Source organism: Telopea speciosissima, chromosome 7, assembly GCF_018873765.1.
Source record: "Telopea speciosissima isolate NSW1024214 ecotype Mountain lineage chromosome 7, Tspe_v1, whole genome shotgun sequence".
NCBI lineage: Eukaryota > Viridiplantae > Streptophyta > Magnoliopsida > Proteales > Proteaceae > Telopea > Telopea speciosissima.
The window spans coordinates 65,563,691-65,582,092 of record NC_057922.1 but is presented as its reverse complement, the minus strand read 5'-3'; the positions used below and the strand labels follow the sequence as shown (position 1 = coordinate 65,582,092).

The 18,402-nt window shown below is 41.0% G+C and overlaps 1 protein-coding gene across 3 annotated transcripts in view; it reads right to left on the bottom strand.

Annotated features, from left to right (window-relative positions):
* The window catches only part of LOC122670073 (endoribonuclease Dicer homolog 3a), a 111,628-nt gene that overhangs the window by 12,505 nt on the left and 80,721 nt on the right, over nt 1-18,402 (bottom strand). For all 3 annotated transcript variants that reach the window (XM_043867032.1, XM_043867029.1, XM_043867030.1), the window contains 2 exons: nt 8,398-8,509; nt 7,971-8,252 (listed from right to left, as the gene is read on the bottom strand). In XM_043867032.1, the coding sequence (XP_043722967.1) occupies nt 8,048-8,252; nt 8,398-8,509 (317 nt within the window). In that variant the 3' untranslated portion in view covers nt 7,971-8,047. The remainder of the gene's footprint in view (nt 1-7,970; nt 8,253-8,397; nt 8,510-18,402) is intronic.

Below are 18,402 nucleotides of genomic sequence, written 5' to 3'. Positions count from 1 at the left end.
AAATAAATCAATACCCAATCACATGAGACCGGTCAATCAGGACCAACCCGGCCCTAGCAAAAATCAGGGTCAATCAAGAGCAACTAGGCCCAATCAGGGTCAATCTAGGTCGGGCTGGGTTGGGCTGGGCTGAGCCCGACATGGTTGGGCCTGGGCTGAGATAACTCAGCTCGACCTAGGACCCGGTTGACTTGGGTTGAGTTTAGAGGACTCAAGATTGAGTTAGGGTTTTAAAGAACCCGGCTCAACCTGACCCTGTTTCACCTCTAGTTTAGCCTAGGGCTACGTGTGAATGCCAAGAAAATAAAAGAAAAGGGGAAAAAAAAATTCAAACTATAAATTTGAATTTGTTTATTTTTGCCTCCTAGTTTTGAAATAATCAACAAAGAAGAAAGGAGCATCACACTAAGGGAAAACAAATGAAAAGCCTAACTGGGTCCACTGCTCTCAAAACCAATTCACTTGAGTAAGAAAGAGAGTGAGATTTTGCGTATGGGGTGAAATCTAGAGATATACGAAGGAACGCTAAAAGCGAAGGCAGATCTCTAGGTCCCTACCGACTCTAGAGTGTGAAAGCATGGGGAGAGAATAGGACTAGATACCCTGATAGTCCATGACGTAAACGATGAGTGTTCGAGACAAAAATCATAATGAGCTCACGTTTATTTGTCTTTGCTGTGGTTGTATTTACCATGATCTGTCACACTGTCCCTATGTTCGAGGAAACCAAGGCCATCTTCTCCCACCTTTGGGGTTTTTTAATGATGCCATTACACCCCCCTCTTGGTTAACCAGTCCCCTGGGCTGCTTCGGCTGTCTCCTGCTTCAGCCACTGCCTCGCTTAGTTCCTCTGACATGGACATCTCGACCAATGCTTCTCATCCCCCTGATCCTGTGAATGGTTCCACTCCAGCGGCTGTTCCTGTCAGCCCTTCTATTCTGTTGCAGGTTCATTTTGGTAATCCTCCCCAGTTTGAGAACACGGTGTTGCCTTCACTCTCGGAGCCGGGACAGTTTCCATTACCATCCCTTCTCTCTGTGGCTGAAGACTTTCACTGGATCCCACCGGCATCGCCCCTGCCTCAGTTCTAGTCTTTTGTTCCTGCTCCTCTCATGGATTTTAGTGCCCAGCCTTCTGCTTTCACTGGGATGTCATTGCATGGTGTGCATGGTTTTGGCGCTACAACCCAAATGTTCACAACTAGTCAGATGCAGTCCAGCTCTTTTGTTGCCCCATCTGGTCCTCCCCCGGTTTGCAAGAAGTGGAAGTTGGAGCAGCCGCCCTGGATGAGCTCTGTGGCCTCTAAGTTTGTTGCCCTGAAGGCATCCTTGTCTCAGACCCTGTTGTCTTCCTCTGATCCGAGTGCACTCATCTCTCTCCTCAAGGATTGGTTATCCGAGCTCTCGCCTGCTGCCTCTGAGTCTACCCAGATCCCCCGTTGTCGGAACCCCTGCACTGTAATTTTTTCGTCACCGAGCCTGATGCAGTGAATCCCAGACAGGTAAGTTCTGATTTTTTCTTTACTCAATATCGATGTTGTTTTGATTTCTTCTGTGTGTACTTTATCTTGCTCCTCTCCTTTGCTGTCTGTTGGTTTTTACTTGATCGTAAGGCTAGCCGCCGGTGTTTTATTCCAAGTAGGTTTTTTCCTTTCCATCCTCTTGCTTCTTTTGTTTTCTATAATCATGTCTATTCTTGCTTGGAATGTTAGAGGTTCGTACAGTTCGTTTACAAAACACTGTCTTTTTCAACACTTGCATAAATTCAAACCTGATATTGTCTTTCTTTGTGAAACTAAATGCTTGTCCGATTCATCTGTTAAATTTACTTTCCTTACAAAAAAGTTCTCTACGATAGGTTTTGTTAAGAGTGGGGGCACTCGGGGTTTGAAAGGGGGATTCTAGATTCTTGGTACTGCTTCTGTTAATTTCTTTATTATATTGCTTATTGATCACTTTTGTGCTTTCAACTAGCATATGCATCCGGATTTGATTGTTACTGTGATTACTGTTTATGCACCTCCTCAACCATTACCTCGTGTTGACCTATGGACTAATCTTTATACATTTATTTCAACTCTCCATCACCCGTTTATAATCATAGGGGACCTCAATGAGGTTCTTTCTACTGCTGATAAGTTAGGGGGTGCGCCTTTTGTACCCCACAACTCTAGCGTACAACTTCAAAACCTCATTGATCAGTACTCACTGGAGGATCTCTCCCCTGAGGGTTCTCGATTTACTTGGACTAATAAACAAAAACCCCCCCATTTGATCAAGGAATGTCTTGACCGATGCCTGGCTTCTCCAGCCTGGCTTACTGCCTTACCCCACTCCTCGCTAACCAAATTACCAGCTCTGGCCTCTGATCACAACCCAATTTTTTAAAAAACTGCCAAACCAAAGGCTTCGCACCCCAAACTTTTCCACTATCAGGAAGCTTGGGTTCACCTCCCTAAGTTTCTCTCCTTTTGTACCAATAAATGGAACACCTTACCTAAAACTAACTTGCACTGCCAACTCCTATCCCTTGGTCGCATCCTTGCCCACTGGAATAAGATTGTTTTTGGCATAATTAACTCTCTAAAGGAGCAATACCATGCCCAGACTGGTCATGTTGAGACTCTACCTCCCACACTGGATACTGATACTAGTCTTTGTTCCCTGAAAACCAAATTGTTGTGGATTGCTGAAGCTGAAGAAAAATTTTGGTTCCAAAAATCTAGACATCCTTTTATCAATGAGGGGGATAGAAATACAAGATTTCATTCTGTGGCTAGATCCAACATTCATAAGCGGAGGATTACTTTCTTACACAATGACCTTGGGGAAAGGATTGAAGAGCCTGGTGCTATGGCCCAACTGTTTTCCGATCACCTGGAGGGGTTATTTCAAACCACTGAACCCCTTGATGCTTCTTTTATTGAATGTCTTGTCCCTCCAGTCTTGAACCCATCCACTGCCCTATCTATAACTTCCCCTCCCTCAACCATTGAAATAAAAAAAAGCCTTGTTCTCCATTGGTGCTTATAAAGCCCCTGCACTTGATGGTTTTCAGGCCTGTTTTTACCATAAATTTTGGGACTTTATTCAAGATGATATCCTCCATTTTGTCTCCTCTTTTTTCTCTTCTAAAAAACTACCCCCTGGTTGTAATCATACCCTGTTCCGTATGATTCTCGAAAAGGAGAATGCATCTCATCCTGTTGATTTTTGACCAATCAGCCTATGTAATGTTTCCTATAAAATTCTTGCTAAGCTTATTGCTAACCGATTACGTCCCCTTTTAGCCCAGTTTATCTCACCCTTTCAATCAGCTTTCATACCTGGCCGCCAAATTATTGATAATATCATAATAGCAAATGAAACCTTCTTCTATATGAACCATGTAAAATTGGCTATGCTGCTATTAAGATTGACATGTCCAAAGCCTATGACAGGGTAGAGTGGTCCCTGTTGACTAAACTGGGCCAGTTTCTTGGGTTTAATTCTGAATGGACCACTATTGTGCACTCCTTAATTTCCTCTACTTCTTTCTCCTTCAAAATTGCTGGAGGAGCTTTTGGTTACCTGAAACCTCACTATGGTCTTCGACAGGGCTGCCCTCTTAGTCCATATTTGTTTCTGTTCACCATGGAAGTCCTCTCTCGCCTCCTCACCACTTATAGGGAGCTTAACCTGTTTCATGGAATCAAAGTAGCTCGCAATGCTCCCGAAATTCACCACCTTCTTTTTGCTGATGAGACACTGATTTTCTGCAGGGCAACCAAAGAAGATTTTTTAACTATTAAGGCCATCCTGGATCTCTTCTCTGACTTTACTGGTCAAGAGGTCAATCTCCAAAGAAGTGAGGTGCATTTTAGTAGGAATATTGATGCACATTCTAAGACTGAACTGTGCAATCTTTTACACCTAAAGGTCATGCCCCAAAACTCTACCTACCTTGGCACTATGCTCTTCCCTACAAGAGCAAAGACCAAAACCTTAGGCCATGTTGTCACTAGGGTTAAAGCCAAGTTAAGCCTTTGGAAAGCAAACCATCTGTCCTTTGCCGGTAGAAAGATCTTGATACAGTCGGTCTTGGTTGATGTACCCTCTTATCTCATGTCGTGTTTCCTTTTCCCCATTAAGATTTGTCAATCATTGGACTCCGTTTCCCTGAACTTCTGGGCTACTTCAGCTCTGAATAAGAAGCCTTGTCATCTTAGTAGTTGTGATAACATCTGTCGTCCCACTACTGAAGGGGGCCTTGGCCTATGCAAAGTTATACATCATAATCAGGCCCTCATCACCAAGCAGGGATGGAGACTCATCACTGAGATATCTACTCCACGGTCTAGGGTCCTTCGAGCTAAATATTTCCCAAAATTATCCATCTTTCACCCTAAGACTTTGGCTCGCAGAGGATCCTGGACCTGGAATAGTATTGCACACACACGTCCATTTCTCAAAAGAATGGTGTCTAGACAGATTAGAAATGGGAAAGCCACTTCCTGCAGGTATGATCCGTGGATTCCTTCCACGAAGGGTAAGTTCATACCCTCCAATTTTATGTTCTCTACTGATTTCCAATTAGTTTCTGATTTGCATACTAATGGTACTTGGGATAGAAGTAAGCTAATTTCTTGCTTTGATATCAATTCTATCTCACTCATTGAACAGATCCCTATTTCTCACCATGATGATGTGTGGAGGTGTACCTTCAACACAAAAGGGACCTTCTCCACACAGCTAGTGGCCAAGCATCTTCTAGACACCACTAGCCCATCTAGGCCTTTGCACAACTGATGGTGGAAGTTCTTTTGGAAGTTTACTATTCATCCTAGATTTAAAATCTTTTTTTGGCGTGTTTTACATGCAGGAATTCCTACACGGGCCTTACTCTCGAAATGGATTTCAGTCAACCCTACTTGTGTATTCTGTGGTTCATACGATGAATCGATCTGGCATCTCTTCTTTTCATGTGATTTGGTTAAGCATATTTGGGCTGCTGGCCCTCTTGGATTAAGGACTGAGTACCTCTCTGCACCCTCTTTGTTGGACCTTTGTGTCTCTCTCCGTGGCATGTTTGCCTCGGATAAACAATCTACTATTTGATTTTTTTCAGTTTTTCTTATCACTGTTTATTTAATTTGGGATGTAAGAAACAGGAGATTGTTCTATGCTGCCAAGGCCGATCCATATCGGTCATTCTTAATATCAATAGATGGCTTAAGGACTTGAAAATTCATCCCCCTTGTAAACACCCACTTTCTGACCATACCACTGCGAACACACCACCTTCCCATCTACAGTTTGTCATCTACCAACTCTAACAACTACTTACCTGGTTTAATGATCGCAGGAAATTTTAAACCCGCATCTAAACTAGCTCAGTGGGCTGTTTACCTTTTGATAGATGGACCTCGTATGCTAACAGATGCAAGTTGCTTACGAACATCTGATAGTTTGGAAGCGGATCTCCTCGGACTCTTCAAGGGGTGGCAAATGGCAAAAGATGAATCAATCCAGTTGCAGAGTATATGGACTACCAATCGATGTCTTTATGATCTACTTACTTTTCCTTTCTCTATCCCCATCCCGTGGACTTCGATAGGAGTTTATTGTGACTTAATTGACCAATTCCTGAACTTTTCTAGGGTACGTATATATCACTTAACTCTAACACCACACAACAGCCACAGAGGTAGGATCACTTAGGCCTTGTATTTTGCTTTGCCTCGTAATATATTTTCTTTTCTTATCAAAAAAAAAAAAAAATTCATAATGATGCAATGATTGTTTTATGTCTCTCTCTCTCCTCTTCAAATTCATTTTTTTTTCCCTTTGCTTGGCATCCAAACATAACCTTCGGGTCTTAAGAAGCATTGCATTTTCGTCTATTGAAACGATGATATTGGATAATATTAGTCTGTTGGACAACCTAATCTATTGCCTTCTTTCTGACTGAGTTTGTCTTCGCATCTTCTCCATTTAAAGATGCAACTGCAATCGGAAAATTGACATTTAGAGGTCTAATAGACATTTCGAGTGTTTAAAGCTGAAATATTGTACTTCTGCAATATAATTAAATGAGCCTAATCTCCAAAACTTTATACACAAAATTAAATGTTACGTAAAACAAGTCAGCAGAATATGATTGACCAAAGACCAGTACAAAATGCTACCAGCACCTGTGGCTGTGGAATATAGACTACCTTCTTACAAATCCAAGACATACATGAATTATCCCATTCCCAAGATGTTTTGGTCTCCAAATTTATTGTTAGTCTGTGCCATCAGTTTATGAGTGCTGACTAAGGGTGTACAGCCCGAGCCCGCCCTGAGACCGCACAAGGGCTGAGCTGGATTTTTCAACCGTGAAGGCGGGTTAGGGTTTTCAGGCCCGGAGTCAGGGTCAGGCTGAGTCAGGATTAAGGCCTTGGGCTAAGTGCACCCCAGTCCGGCCCGGCCCTGTGTTAGGTTATACTTTAATATTTATTGATTAAATTTTACAATTTTTGTTTAGCATCTAATTATCTATTGGTTTACCCAAAAAAATGAAAAAAAAAACTAATTATCCATTTAACAAAAGTATTTAAAATTTTAAGATTGGGCGTTTTTTAACCCAAAGAAAAGTCTAATAATCCATTGACTGAAACAAACCAATACCTAATCAAATGAGACTGGTCAATCAAGGCCAACTAGGTCCTACCAAAATTAGGGTCAATCAGGGCCAACCCGGTCAAATCATGGTTAATCAAGGCCAGACTGCGCTGGGCTGGGCTGAGCCCGGCAGGGTTGGGCCTGGCTGAGATATCTCAGCCTGACCTAGGGCCAGGTTGGGCTTAAGTTGAGCTTAGGTTGAGCTTACATTGAGCTAAGAGAACTCAGGGTTGGGCTAGGGGTTTAAAAAACCCGGCCCAACCCGACCCTCTTTCACCCCTAGTGCTGACAAGGCCCACAGATTCCCTGTTAAGTCCACGACAATAAAAAGTAATACCCATGCATAAGAAGACAAGAAGGATCCAATATTAGCGACACAGCTACCAGAGATTTCATAAAAAAAATAAAAAATAAAAACAGCTACCAGAGAGAGAGAGAGAGAGAGAGCAAAATAATACCAGCACCTGTGGCTATGAAATATAGACTACCTTCTTACAAATCCACGAGAGACATGAATCATCCCATTCCCTAGATGTTTTGGTCTCCAAGTTTATTGTTAGTATATGCCATCAGTTTATGAGTGCTGACAAGGCCCACAGATTCCCTGTTAAGTCCACGACAGTAACACCCATGCATAAGAAGACAACAGAGATCCAATATTAGCAAAACAGCTACGAGCGAGAGAGAGAGAGAGAGAGAGAGAGAGAGAGCATCTTGGCATTGTTCAGGCTCTCAATAAACAGAATAACCCTTTACTGGGGTATGTAACTCAAAAAAGCTGGTAATGTTCTCAAACAATACAGACCTTTTCACAGTTTGTGATTGTTGGTCAGCTAGACAATTGCAACTTCAAATCTCCATCAGAGCTGGATTTGTATAGCTGCAAAGTTACAGTTTTTGCTAAACAATACAATTGCTAACCTTTAGAAATCAGACATTGATAATTTACTAACTTGAAATGTGAAGTTTAATGATCATGTTCTTCATGTCTTTACACAATGTCAAATGAAGGCATTTTCGTACATTAAAAAGTTTCACATAAATACAATTTTGTAAGTAAACAAAATAAATGATCAAATGAGTCCTGTACAACAAAATACAAATGGAGCTTATACCCTCAAATGACATAGGAGAAAATTTTCCTCCACTGTGGGTGAAGGAAAACCCACGATCTGACAGTCATTAATACTCCACCCTGTAGGACGAAAGTTTGAAAGTGCCCCCACCCTCATTAATGCCCACAGTGAAGGAATATATCCTTCACCATGGGTGAAGGGAAACTGCCTTCAATGGCATATTGCTTCAAAGACCTTTAATTAGGCAACGAAAAACTGCCATTCTGGGGTTCTTCCTGTATATTGCACAAGTAATAATGTGCTTAAATTATATCAAATCCTGTCAACTAATCCCCAATCACACATCTCCCCTGTCTTCCAAGCTCATAAAGCATGAGGAGTGCTGCAGAGTCAAATGAACTCTTCTTATCAGCTTTCTGATCTCCCGTTAATTCAATAACACCATTATTTGGAATGTGCAAGGAAATTTTTGATATAAAACTGCTGAAACCCGTGCGTCTTTCGGAACCTTCACCAAATTCAATTGGCACTCTGTAGAACAAAATACAAATTAGGAAGAAAAATTATGAGAAAGGAGTCACTTGATCAGCAAACCAACCCAAAAAAGCGGAAGTTCTAATAAGACCATATAATAAGGAAATAAAGACAAGTAATTATTCCGGCCAGCAACACAGACCTCGACTTGTGTTCCACCGAATGGAAAGTAGGCATTGGCCATTGTAACATTCTACAGAGCTGATAGAGGGAGGATCGAGGGCCTCCTTTCTGCAAGTTAATTGATACACTTACTGCAAACACCAACAATACTGTAAGATCGTTTAAGAAACAAAACAATACAAGAGCCACTAACAACAAAGGCAAGCAGTTTCCATGCTACAGTCTTGTTCACACAATCATCACAAAACCAAAACACAATGTGAAAATCTCTCAAAAATGAGTGCCATTACATGATAAACTAATCTCTTGTGAGAAATCCCAGATTGTACCAAAAAACAAAAAAAAGGGAGGGAAATTTGTCAGTTTACAGTGATCCAGCAAAACTATCGTATGCATTTATACAATTTAATAAATAAAACCTAATGTTTTTTATTCACAGATTTGTTTCTTCTTAACTTTTCCCAGTGCCAACTTATCTCTAAATAGAACTAAAGAAAACATCAAAATCTTATTATATTCAGAATTTTCCTTGTGAAAAGTTCCTGACAAAGATTGATTAACATGAACTGATCTTATTGGCAAAAAATTAGACAAAAGCTCTGCGAACATGATCATATGCAAACATAAGGATATATAATGTGTCCGACTTGTGTACTTGTTTTTACATTGTACCAAAACAAGCCTCCTGATGAACAGTTTCACATTTCAGTTTGGAGTCCACAATCATAAGAAATTTTTCAAAAGAAGCAGAATTCAGAGATCTTAATCAAATTGGAATTACATTTCCTGGAAGTACAGAGGCATTTCACATGGAAGGCTGAATGGCTGATCAATTCAGACCATCCATCTAATAAGGGGCCCCTGTTTTGGCCATGTGTAACATCAACTAATGCAATCCCAGTGATGCAGTATCACTTGGCTGATCTGAACCCAAACAGAACCGGTCCAATGGTTTTTGGTCCAATAAGGGTTGGAATTAGTTTTTATTTATTTAGTAGTTTATTTACTTCAGTCTTTTATTTTGAGTCAAGTACGTATAATGTAGTCCTAGATAGGTAGAAGACCTACTAGGAGCCAGGTAGATCAAACCCTCACAAAGGTGCTGGCTGATTTGGGACAGATTGGGGTATTTTAGGTCAAATCAAGAGTTAGGATTATGAGAATAGGGTTGAATCTTATATGGTTTTAATGGGCAGGTCTAGGAGAAGCTAATAGGGTAGGTTTGAACAAGGTTTAAACAAAATTTAAAAATTACAGAAATTAGGGTTAGGGTTTTAGAATTCAGGTTAAAACTAGGGTTTAAACTTGGAATTAGGGCAAGGGGCTAAGGTTGAGTGCTAGGGGCAATGGGAAGGGTACTCGGCTGTAATATGGTGTAATTCGGATGGCTGAATTGGACTATACAGAATTTAGGGTTTTTTTTGGGTTCTACAGGGACCAGGCAAATTAGGGTTTGAGTGGTTGGATGGGGCTGCAACTTAGGTCGAGTGGAGGAGGAGATGAAAGGGGGCTGTAGTTGAAATTTGGTTGAGATTGGATGGAGGAACAAGGCTGGACAGAATTTAGAACAATTAGGGTTTATAGGGATCAATGGGTTTTTAATGGAGGAGACAATGTGGATCGATTAGGGCAGGTGGTGCCTGGGTTGGAGGGTTAAGAAGAAGAGGGGAATGCTGAAACAGTAAATAACTTACTGGTTTAAGGAGATCTTCAATGACAGCAACCTTGAAGACAGCTTTGAAGATGAACCTCCCAATCTACAAGATGCAAGGAGCCACTGGAGATTCACCAGCCCTTCTACCTTGATAGGACTCACAAGGGGGTCTTGATATGACTCACAAGACAATCTCAGAAGAGAGAAACAGCAGCAGCAATAGCCAGCAGCACAGAAACAAATTTTTTAAAACTTTAATTGGTAGGGGAGCATCTCCCACGATTTCTATTAATAAGGGCCTAAGGGCCACAATCCTAATACAATTTAAAATCCTCTCTTCCAAAAACGTGGAAGGAGTGTGACTTAATGAAATTACTAAAAGTTAAAAGTCCTAACTACCTCTATTAACTTAAAACACTTAAAACTTTTAAACTAAGAAGATTCTTCATCAACAAATAGGATATAAGATCCTAATAGCCAATAGGAAAAACTTCACTTAAATTGAACCAATTGGATGCAACAAATTTGAATCGGTCTCCTCCTAAAACCCTATGATCAGGGGAGCTTCTTCACCACATGGAGGCTTGGATATGCATCAACGTAGGAGTTAAGAGTCAGTTTCATAGTTTGATTAGAAGTCAAGCTATTTTCCCTTTATATACTTGCATGTGACCAAGTGGTCACGGGTTTTGAGTCTGAAAACAGCCTCTCTGCAAAAACAAGGGTAAGGCTGCATACATTATGACCCTCCCCAGACCCCGCAGTGGCGGGAGCCTCATGCACTGGGTACGCCCTTTTAAGTTTGTTGAGTTTACTTTGTGAGAGTGTGTGATTGTGATCTCTTTCCCCTTCCCCTGCAACTATCTCTTCTCCTATCCGGCCCTCCATCACCCGGGTTCTGAAACGACGAAACCCTTTTTAAGTCTGGATTTCTATGGGCCCACAGGTAATAAATAACTCAATTTTTAAAGAGTAGTGCCAATTTCGTAAAATTTTAACAAATTGGAACCCTCTTGAGTAGGACAACAGAATTTGGGGACTTGAGTAATTAAAGTTAAAGGGGAAGGACTAAATTGATATTTCAAAATGGTATAGGGATAAGTTAGAACAAAAGTTAGGAAGGCGGAACATTAATTAAATAACCAAAGGAAACCCTTGGGTCGCTTATGGGCCCACAAAAGGGAATAATAACCAAAAGATGAAAGACAATGGTAATTCTGTAATTATTTCAAGTTTGCAAAGGGAGTGGCAGAATTGTAAATAAACAAAATATTAAAGGGGTGGCTTGATAGATCAATATGGGCAGGGATACCAATTATTGACCAGAGGTAGACTACGCATTAATATAAATAAAGGATAAGGACAGAATTAAGATGAACGAGAGGGGAATTTAGGGAAAGAAAGGAATATGTGGACAAATAAAACAAGGGAAGAGGTTGTCCTCAACCTCATGATGGGGAGAACAAAACAGTGGTAACCAAAAGCACTACGAGTGGAATTTCATTCTCAAAAATCAAACCACTATAGAATGGTCTAAAACTCAAGTCAAGGGGAGGGGTTGCAACTACTAACCCTATCAAGGTAATCAATAACAGAACAAGAAGTCAAAATAATAAAATAATACTTATCTCTGCAACTTGGTTTTGCGGAAGAAACAAAACAGTATTGAGTTCTGCTGTAAAAATCCAACAGATTTGGTTTTGAGGAGCAAGGTTCTGGCGTCTTGGTTGCCCAAGGGAGGGTAACTGAAACCCACGATCGCAGGATGAAAGAGACGAGGATAAGGTGATGGATCCCTAAATTTCATACTACAGATTTTGCCCAGAAACAGGGCATCAAACATGTGAAGGAAATACAAGGAGTAGTAGAAGAATGGGAAGAAACAGAAGAAATAAAGGAAGGAATCATACTATAGGCAAAAAAGGGGGCGGGGGGGGGTGGAGAAGAAGAACACCACAGCCAACCGGCTGCCTTAGGCCATGCATGCTACAACCAAAACAAAACTCAATTCATTCCAATTCTAATTCAATCATTGGTGTAATATAAAGAGAAAACTCTAAAAAGAAAATAGAAACTAAAAAACTCTAAAAAGAAATAGAAACTAAGTCTACATAGGAAACTACCTTAAACAAGAAAACTGAAGACAAAAAGGACTCTTCTACATATCTAACTTCTACCATAATAAAATAAAATATTACAATAAGATTCCCAAACTATTAAATAAATCCCTAAATATCCTAATAGACCAAAACCACAGTTGGACCCGGTTCACCTAGATATGGGACTCCAAACAGGTTTGTATCGATCCAAGGCAGCGCTACTGCATCATCTGACCTTGAGTGAAATAAGGAAATAGGTCTCCTTCAACTTCATGACACCCTCACCCAGCGGTAGACCAAACCTGCTATTTGAATGGGAGATCTCATTCATCAAAGCCACAGTTTAGTCTGAAATTTCAGGCTAAGATTCCTTACTACCAGTCCTCTTGAATCCAACTAATTGACAGCGAAAATCTTGATGGAAGAAAGATTACCCAACCACTTGAAATTGAACCTGGCAATAGGCTCAGAACCAGGTCTGAAATTCGATTGGTTTCTCACAACAGGGAAGGACTGCGGGGGTAATACTTTAGGGTCTGAATCGCCCTAAGGTAAGTGAACACCAAAGGGAATCTCAGGTCAATCCAATAAGTAACCAAAAAGTTCTATCCATTCATACCCAACCCAGAAGTACCACAGGTAGCATAAACAAAGGAGAAAACGTGGTTCAAAAAATAGAATTTTCCTACAACAAAAATGTGAAAAAAATAGAGTTAATATTGTTGTAATTTGTAATTTGGGGTACAAGAGTATTTTTGTCTTATTTTATCCCTTAGGTATATTATTGTACTTGTACCTATTCTACAAAGTTCCGTAGTCTATTATAAATAAAGTGGGCTGTGGACATAATGTCACAAGCCATTATTCTCTAATTATTCTCATCAGAGCGAAGATCATTATGGGGATCCGAACCCTAATGAGCAAACCCTAGAAGTTCTCCCTCTTTCAGCGCCGCAACCCAGCACCAGCGTCGCTGCCGCCTCCTTCCTTTTCCAGCACTACCTCCTCCCTCTTGGCTCCGCCTCTCACTGCGACCACCTTCTAGCGCCTCCTTCTCCTACCCCTTGGTGGTAATTCCTTCCACCGAGGGTCCTTTTTGATTGCCTCCATGTTTGTTAGAGCAGTATCTCTTTATCCTTTATTTTTTTAAGATCTATGCTTCTCTTCACAGAAACTGTTTATTTTGCTTAAGTTTCCTTTGCCCTTTTTTGAAAGGCCTCTTGTTGGAATTATTTTGATCTCTGACCAGCCGCCATGTCAGGTGTGGCTACTGATGTTACTTCTCTGGACACTTCAAGTGATCGCGGCTTTCGGAAGTACCCTGTTTGCTCCATTAAATTGGGTGGGAACAATTATTTGATGCGATCGCGTTCCTGCTTTGTTTCCATAGCCTCTCGTGGATTTTCTGGTTTTCTCATTGGTGATGCTACTACGAAGCCTGAAGAAGCTGGTCCGACTCGAAACAAATGGCATTCAGATAATTATCTGATAATGTCCCATCTTCTTAGTTCTATGCTCCCAAATATTGCACCGGGTTATTTCTTGCTGGATTCTGCCGCCAAGATTTGGAAGGCTGCGAAGGATAACTACTCTCACGCGGGTAATGATGCTCGTCTATGAACTCCAGAAAAAAATTCATGAGTCGAAACAGAAAGAGATGACATTATCCCAGTATTTTTCTGATTTATGAAGCATGTGGCAAGAGTTAGATTATTATGAAGATTTCTCTGCCTCGTCCCACCGATACCTTGAAGTTTCACAAGTGGGAGGACAAGTTTCGTGTGTACGTGTTCCTGGCAGGTCTTAACATTGGATTTGATCAGTCAAATTCGGGCTCAAGTCCTGAGTCATGCGTGATCCTTTTCCCACTCTTGGGCAGGCATATACTATGGTTAAATCAGAAGATAGTCGTCATATAGTGATGTTACAACCGGCTGTTCCAGATCGGTCTGCACTTTTTTCAGGGATTGGATCCTCTTCCCATATGGGAAATCAGCGTTCCAGTGATCGCCCTACTTCTGACAAGGGTCCTATCATATGTGAGTATTGGTATTGCGGGAAGGAACACCACACCAAAAAATTCTGTTGGAAGCTCCATGAACAACCTTCAAATGGTAAAGGTCGTGGTCGTGGCTGTGGGACTAATTTGGTTCAGGCACATCAAACTGAAACTACTGAAGGTGCACCCATTGGCATGTCTCTCTCTTCGGAAGACTTGATGGTCCAGCTCTGCCATCTCCTTACACCGAACAGCCTCTTTCCATCTGCATTTGTCGTTACTTCCATGCCAACCACCTCTGATTCTCATTTTGCTCACAATGGTACTTCTGTTGGTGGTCATAGTGTCTATCTTGCATCCAATCCTTGGATAATTGACTCAGGGGCCACCGACCATATGACTGGTTCATCCCACTCCTTTTTTGAGTATTTTCCCAGTTCAAGTAAAGGGTAAAGTTCGAGTTGCTGACAATTCCCTCTCCTCCATTTCTGGGAAGGGTTCTATCAAATGCTCTTCTTTACTCTCTTTATCCTCTGTTTCACATGTACCAACTTTGCTACTAACCTTCTTTCCATTAGTAGCCTTACTAGGGATTTAAATTGTAAGGTAATCTTTTTTTCCGCCCCATTGTGTGTTACAGGACTTGGTGACGGAGAAAATGATTGAGAATGGTACAGTGGTCAACAGCTTATACTTGCTAGAATCTGAAGACTCCGCAGCCCTCGAGGGAGGGGGGGCATCCGATTAATTTGCTCTAGCCGATTTATATAGATGGCACTATAGACTGGGTCATCCTCCTCTTGGGACTTTGGCCAAGATTTTTCCTGATTTATTTACAAAATGTAACCCAAACAATTTCTTTTTTGTGATGCTTGTGCTTTTACAAAGCAAACCCATTCGGTTTATCCTCCATCTGATAATATTAGTTTGGAACCTTTTCATTTAATCCATTCTGATGTGTGGGGCCCTGCACATTGTGTTTCTATTACTGAATACTGACGGTTTGTTACGTTTATTGATTGTCACACTCATGTCACTTGGATCTACTTGTTGCGCAAGAAGAATGAGGTCTTTCGCTGTTTTCAACTCTTTCACCAAATTATTGAAACTCAGTTTGATGCCAAGATCAAAATTCTTTGTTCAGATAATGGGTGAGAATATGTGGGTAGATCCTTTGAGAATTATTTGGGTGAACATGAAATAATTCACCAGACCAGCTGTGTGGACACCCCTGCTCAAAAACGGTATTGTCGAATGCAAAAATCGTCTTTTGTTAGAGGTTGCAGTGTTGCACGTTCCTTGATGTTTCAAATGAACGTCTCTACACCTTATTAGAGCAAAGCTGTCCTCACGGCTGCCTACCAAATTAATCGGATGCCCCCCCGAGTCTTGAACTCTCACTGAAAGTTGGAGCTGCTTACAGGATCTATTAATTTTGTTGTGGCTCCCGAAAGTATTTGGTTGTGTGTGCTTTGCCCGGACTCATCATCAACATGGGAAACTTAATCCTCGTGGCAACTACTGCATTTTACTTGGCTAATCAACCACCCAAAAAGGGTACAAATGTTATCATCCTCCCTCTCGTCGGGTGTTTGTCTCTATGGACGTTGTTTTGCATGAGACTTAAGCATATTTCCCAAGTGCCGTACCTCTTTAAGGGGAGTCCTCGTCACAGGAAGATGTGCTTATTGTTGTGCTCCAATTCCCACCGCAAAAGAAAGAATTTTGGATCAAGAGAAGGAAGACACGACTTTGGTCCAGGGTGAGCCCACGACTATGGACTACCCAAGAAAGGCCCACAATTCCTTTGAAGGTCTTTATTCGCAACAAAAGTAGAAGACAGCAAGATGAAGCCACCACCACCACTACCACTTGGAAAAATGAGACTTGGGAAATAGTCTCTTTACCTTCGGGCTCCGGGGAAGAAACTAGTGGGGTACAAATGGGTGTTCACTGTGAAGCAGAAGATGAATGGCATGATTGTTAGAAACAAGGCCCGATTGGTTGCCAAGGGCTTTACCTAGACATTTGGCATAGACTACAAGGAGACTTTTGCTACTGTGGTCAAGTTAAAAATTGTTCGGGTAATTCTCTCATATGCTGTGAACTTGGGATGGGAGCTGCAACAACTAAATGTGAAGAACGCATTCCTGCATGGGGACCTAGAAGAGGAGGTTTACATGGATGTTCATCCTGGTTTTTCCAGTCCACATACCTAAGGCAAGGTCCATAAGTTAAACCGGGCATTGTATGGATTGAAGCAGTCACCACGAGCATGGTTTGGACGCTTTCATAAAAGCCATGGTGTTTGAGGGTTACAAACAGAGTAATGCTGATCATTCTCTATTCATCAAGAAGAACGGTGAGTTGATTACCGCTCTTAATGTGTATGTCGATGATATAGTGGTAACAAGAAACGACAGTAGTGAGATAGCTCGGTTGAAGACCTTTCTGGGTACCGAGTTTGAGATTAAAGATCTGGGTAAGCTTCGATATTTCTTTGGAATTAAGGTTGTGAGATCAGATCAGGATATCTTCCTCTCTCAATAGAAGTATACACGTGATCTTTTGATTGACACTAGGACGTTAGGGTGTAGACCAGCAAATACCCCTTTAGAGGCAAATTTCCACCTCAAACAAAAGGATGGTGAACCCGTAGATAAAGGGGGATATCAGAGATTGGTTGGAAGGTTGATTTACTCATCTCACACTAGGCCGGATATTGCATTTGTTGTTAGTATGGTCAGCCAGTACATGCATGATCCCTACTCTAATCATTTGGAAGTTGTTTATAGAATCTTGAGGTACCTGAAGTCTACCCCTGGTTGAGGAGTTCTTTTTTTCTATTCATGATCATCTCCACATTGAAGCTTATACTGATGCTGATTGGATTGGCTCTCCCAACGATAGACGTTCCACCACTAGATATTGTACTGTGGTTGGTGGAAACCTTGTTACTTGAAACAGTAAGAAGCAAGCAGTGGTCGCCCGTTCAAGTGCAGAAGCGGAGTTTAGAGCTATGGCCCATGGTATTTGTGAACTTCTCTGGCTTCAAGGCCTTCTACAGGAAATCAGCCATCAGCATTGCACACAACCCAGTTCAGCATGATAGGACGAAGCACATTGAGATCGATCATCACTTTATCAAGGAGAAGCTAGAGCAAGGGGTAATTTGTGTTCCTTTTGTTACTTCAGTAGAGCAACTGACAGATGTGTTCACTAAAGGGTTGTCTAGTAAAGTTTTTCATTTGATTATTTCCAAGTTGGGCATGATTGACATCTATGCACCAACTTGAGAGCATAGTTGTCAAGGCACCTAGGCGAACCAAGGCGAGTGAGGGGATCAGAAACCAAGGCGACACCAAAAAGGCGACAAGGCGTCGCCTAGGCAACCAAGGCGACACCAGAATTTAAGGCATGACAAAGGCGCCTAGATGCCTAGGCATCGCCTAGGCGACTCCTTGACAACTATGCTTGAGGGGGAGTGTTATAATTTATAAATTGGGGTATAAGGGTATTTTTGTCTTATTTTAGGGGTATTATTGTAATTGTACCTATTCTAGAAAGTTCAGTAGTCTATCATAAATAAAGTGGGCTGTGGACATAATGTTACAAGCATTTATTCTCTAATTATTCTCTATTTCGTCAAATATCAACTGGATGGGGCTCAATTATATATACGTTAGGCATTGTTGGCTTCACGAATTTTGATTATTTTCTGGCCAGTAATTCTTTTTTAAATTAAGAAAATATTGTAAAAATTTTCAAATAATAGAAAATATATTCTATTTTTGTTTGAAAAATAAAGAAAATTTATTAAAGTAATTTCAGCGTGTTTTTAAGCGCATATGAGGCTTTATTATGTTGTACCATATTTGCATCTGTTGAATTAGGCCAATATTTAAAAAAAATAATTTGTGAATAAATATTTTTAATTAAGAGATAAAATATAAGGGTCACAGGGAAATAATAAGTAGCTACATAGTTGTTATAGTGGTCTCAGTTGATATACCAAAATATTCTTTTTTTGGTATTAGCCATTAGGATGGCCTAGGGGTTCCACAGTATTGTATTGTTGGGACTTGGGAGTTGGCACACTATGACATGTACTTTGTACTATTTTATAATTAATCAATATTACGTTCCTTCATTCATGGTGCATAATTTACTTGTTTTACTTGCCTCTGTCTTCTAGTTCCAAAACAATGTGTAGACACCCATTGGTCAAGGGATTCTCCCTCGACCGTGGGGGTGGGAAAACTCAATCCTATG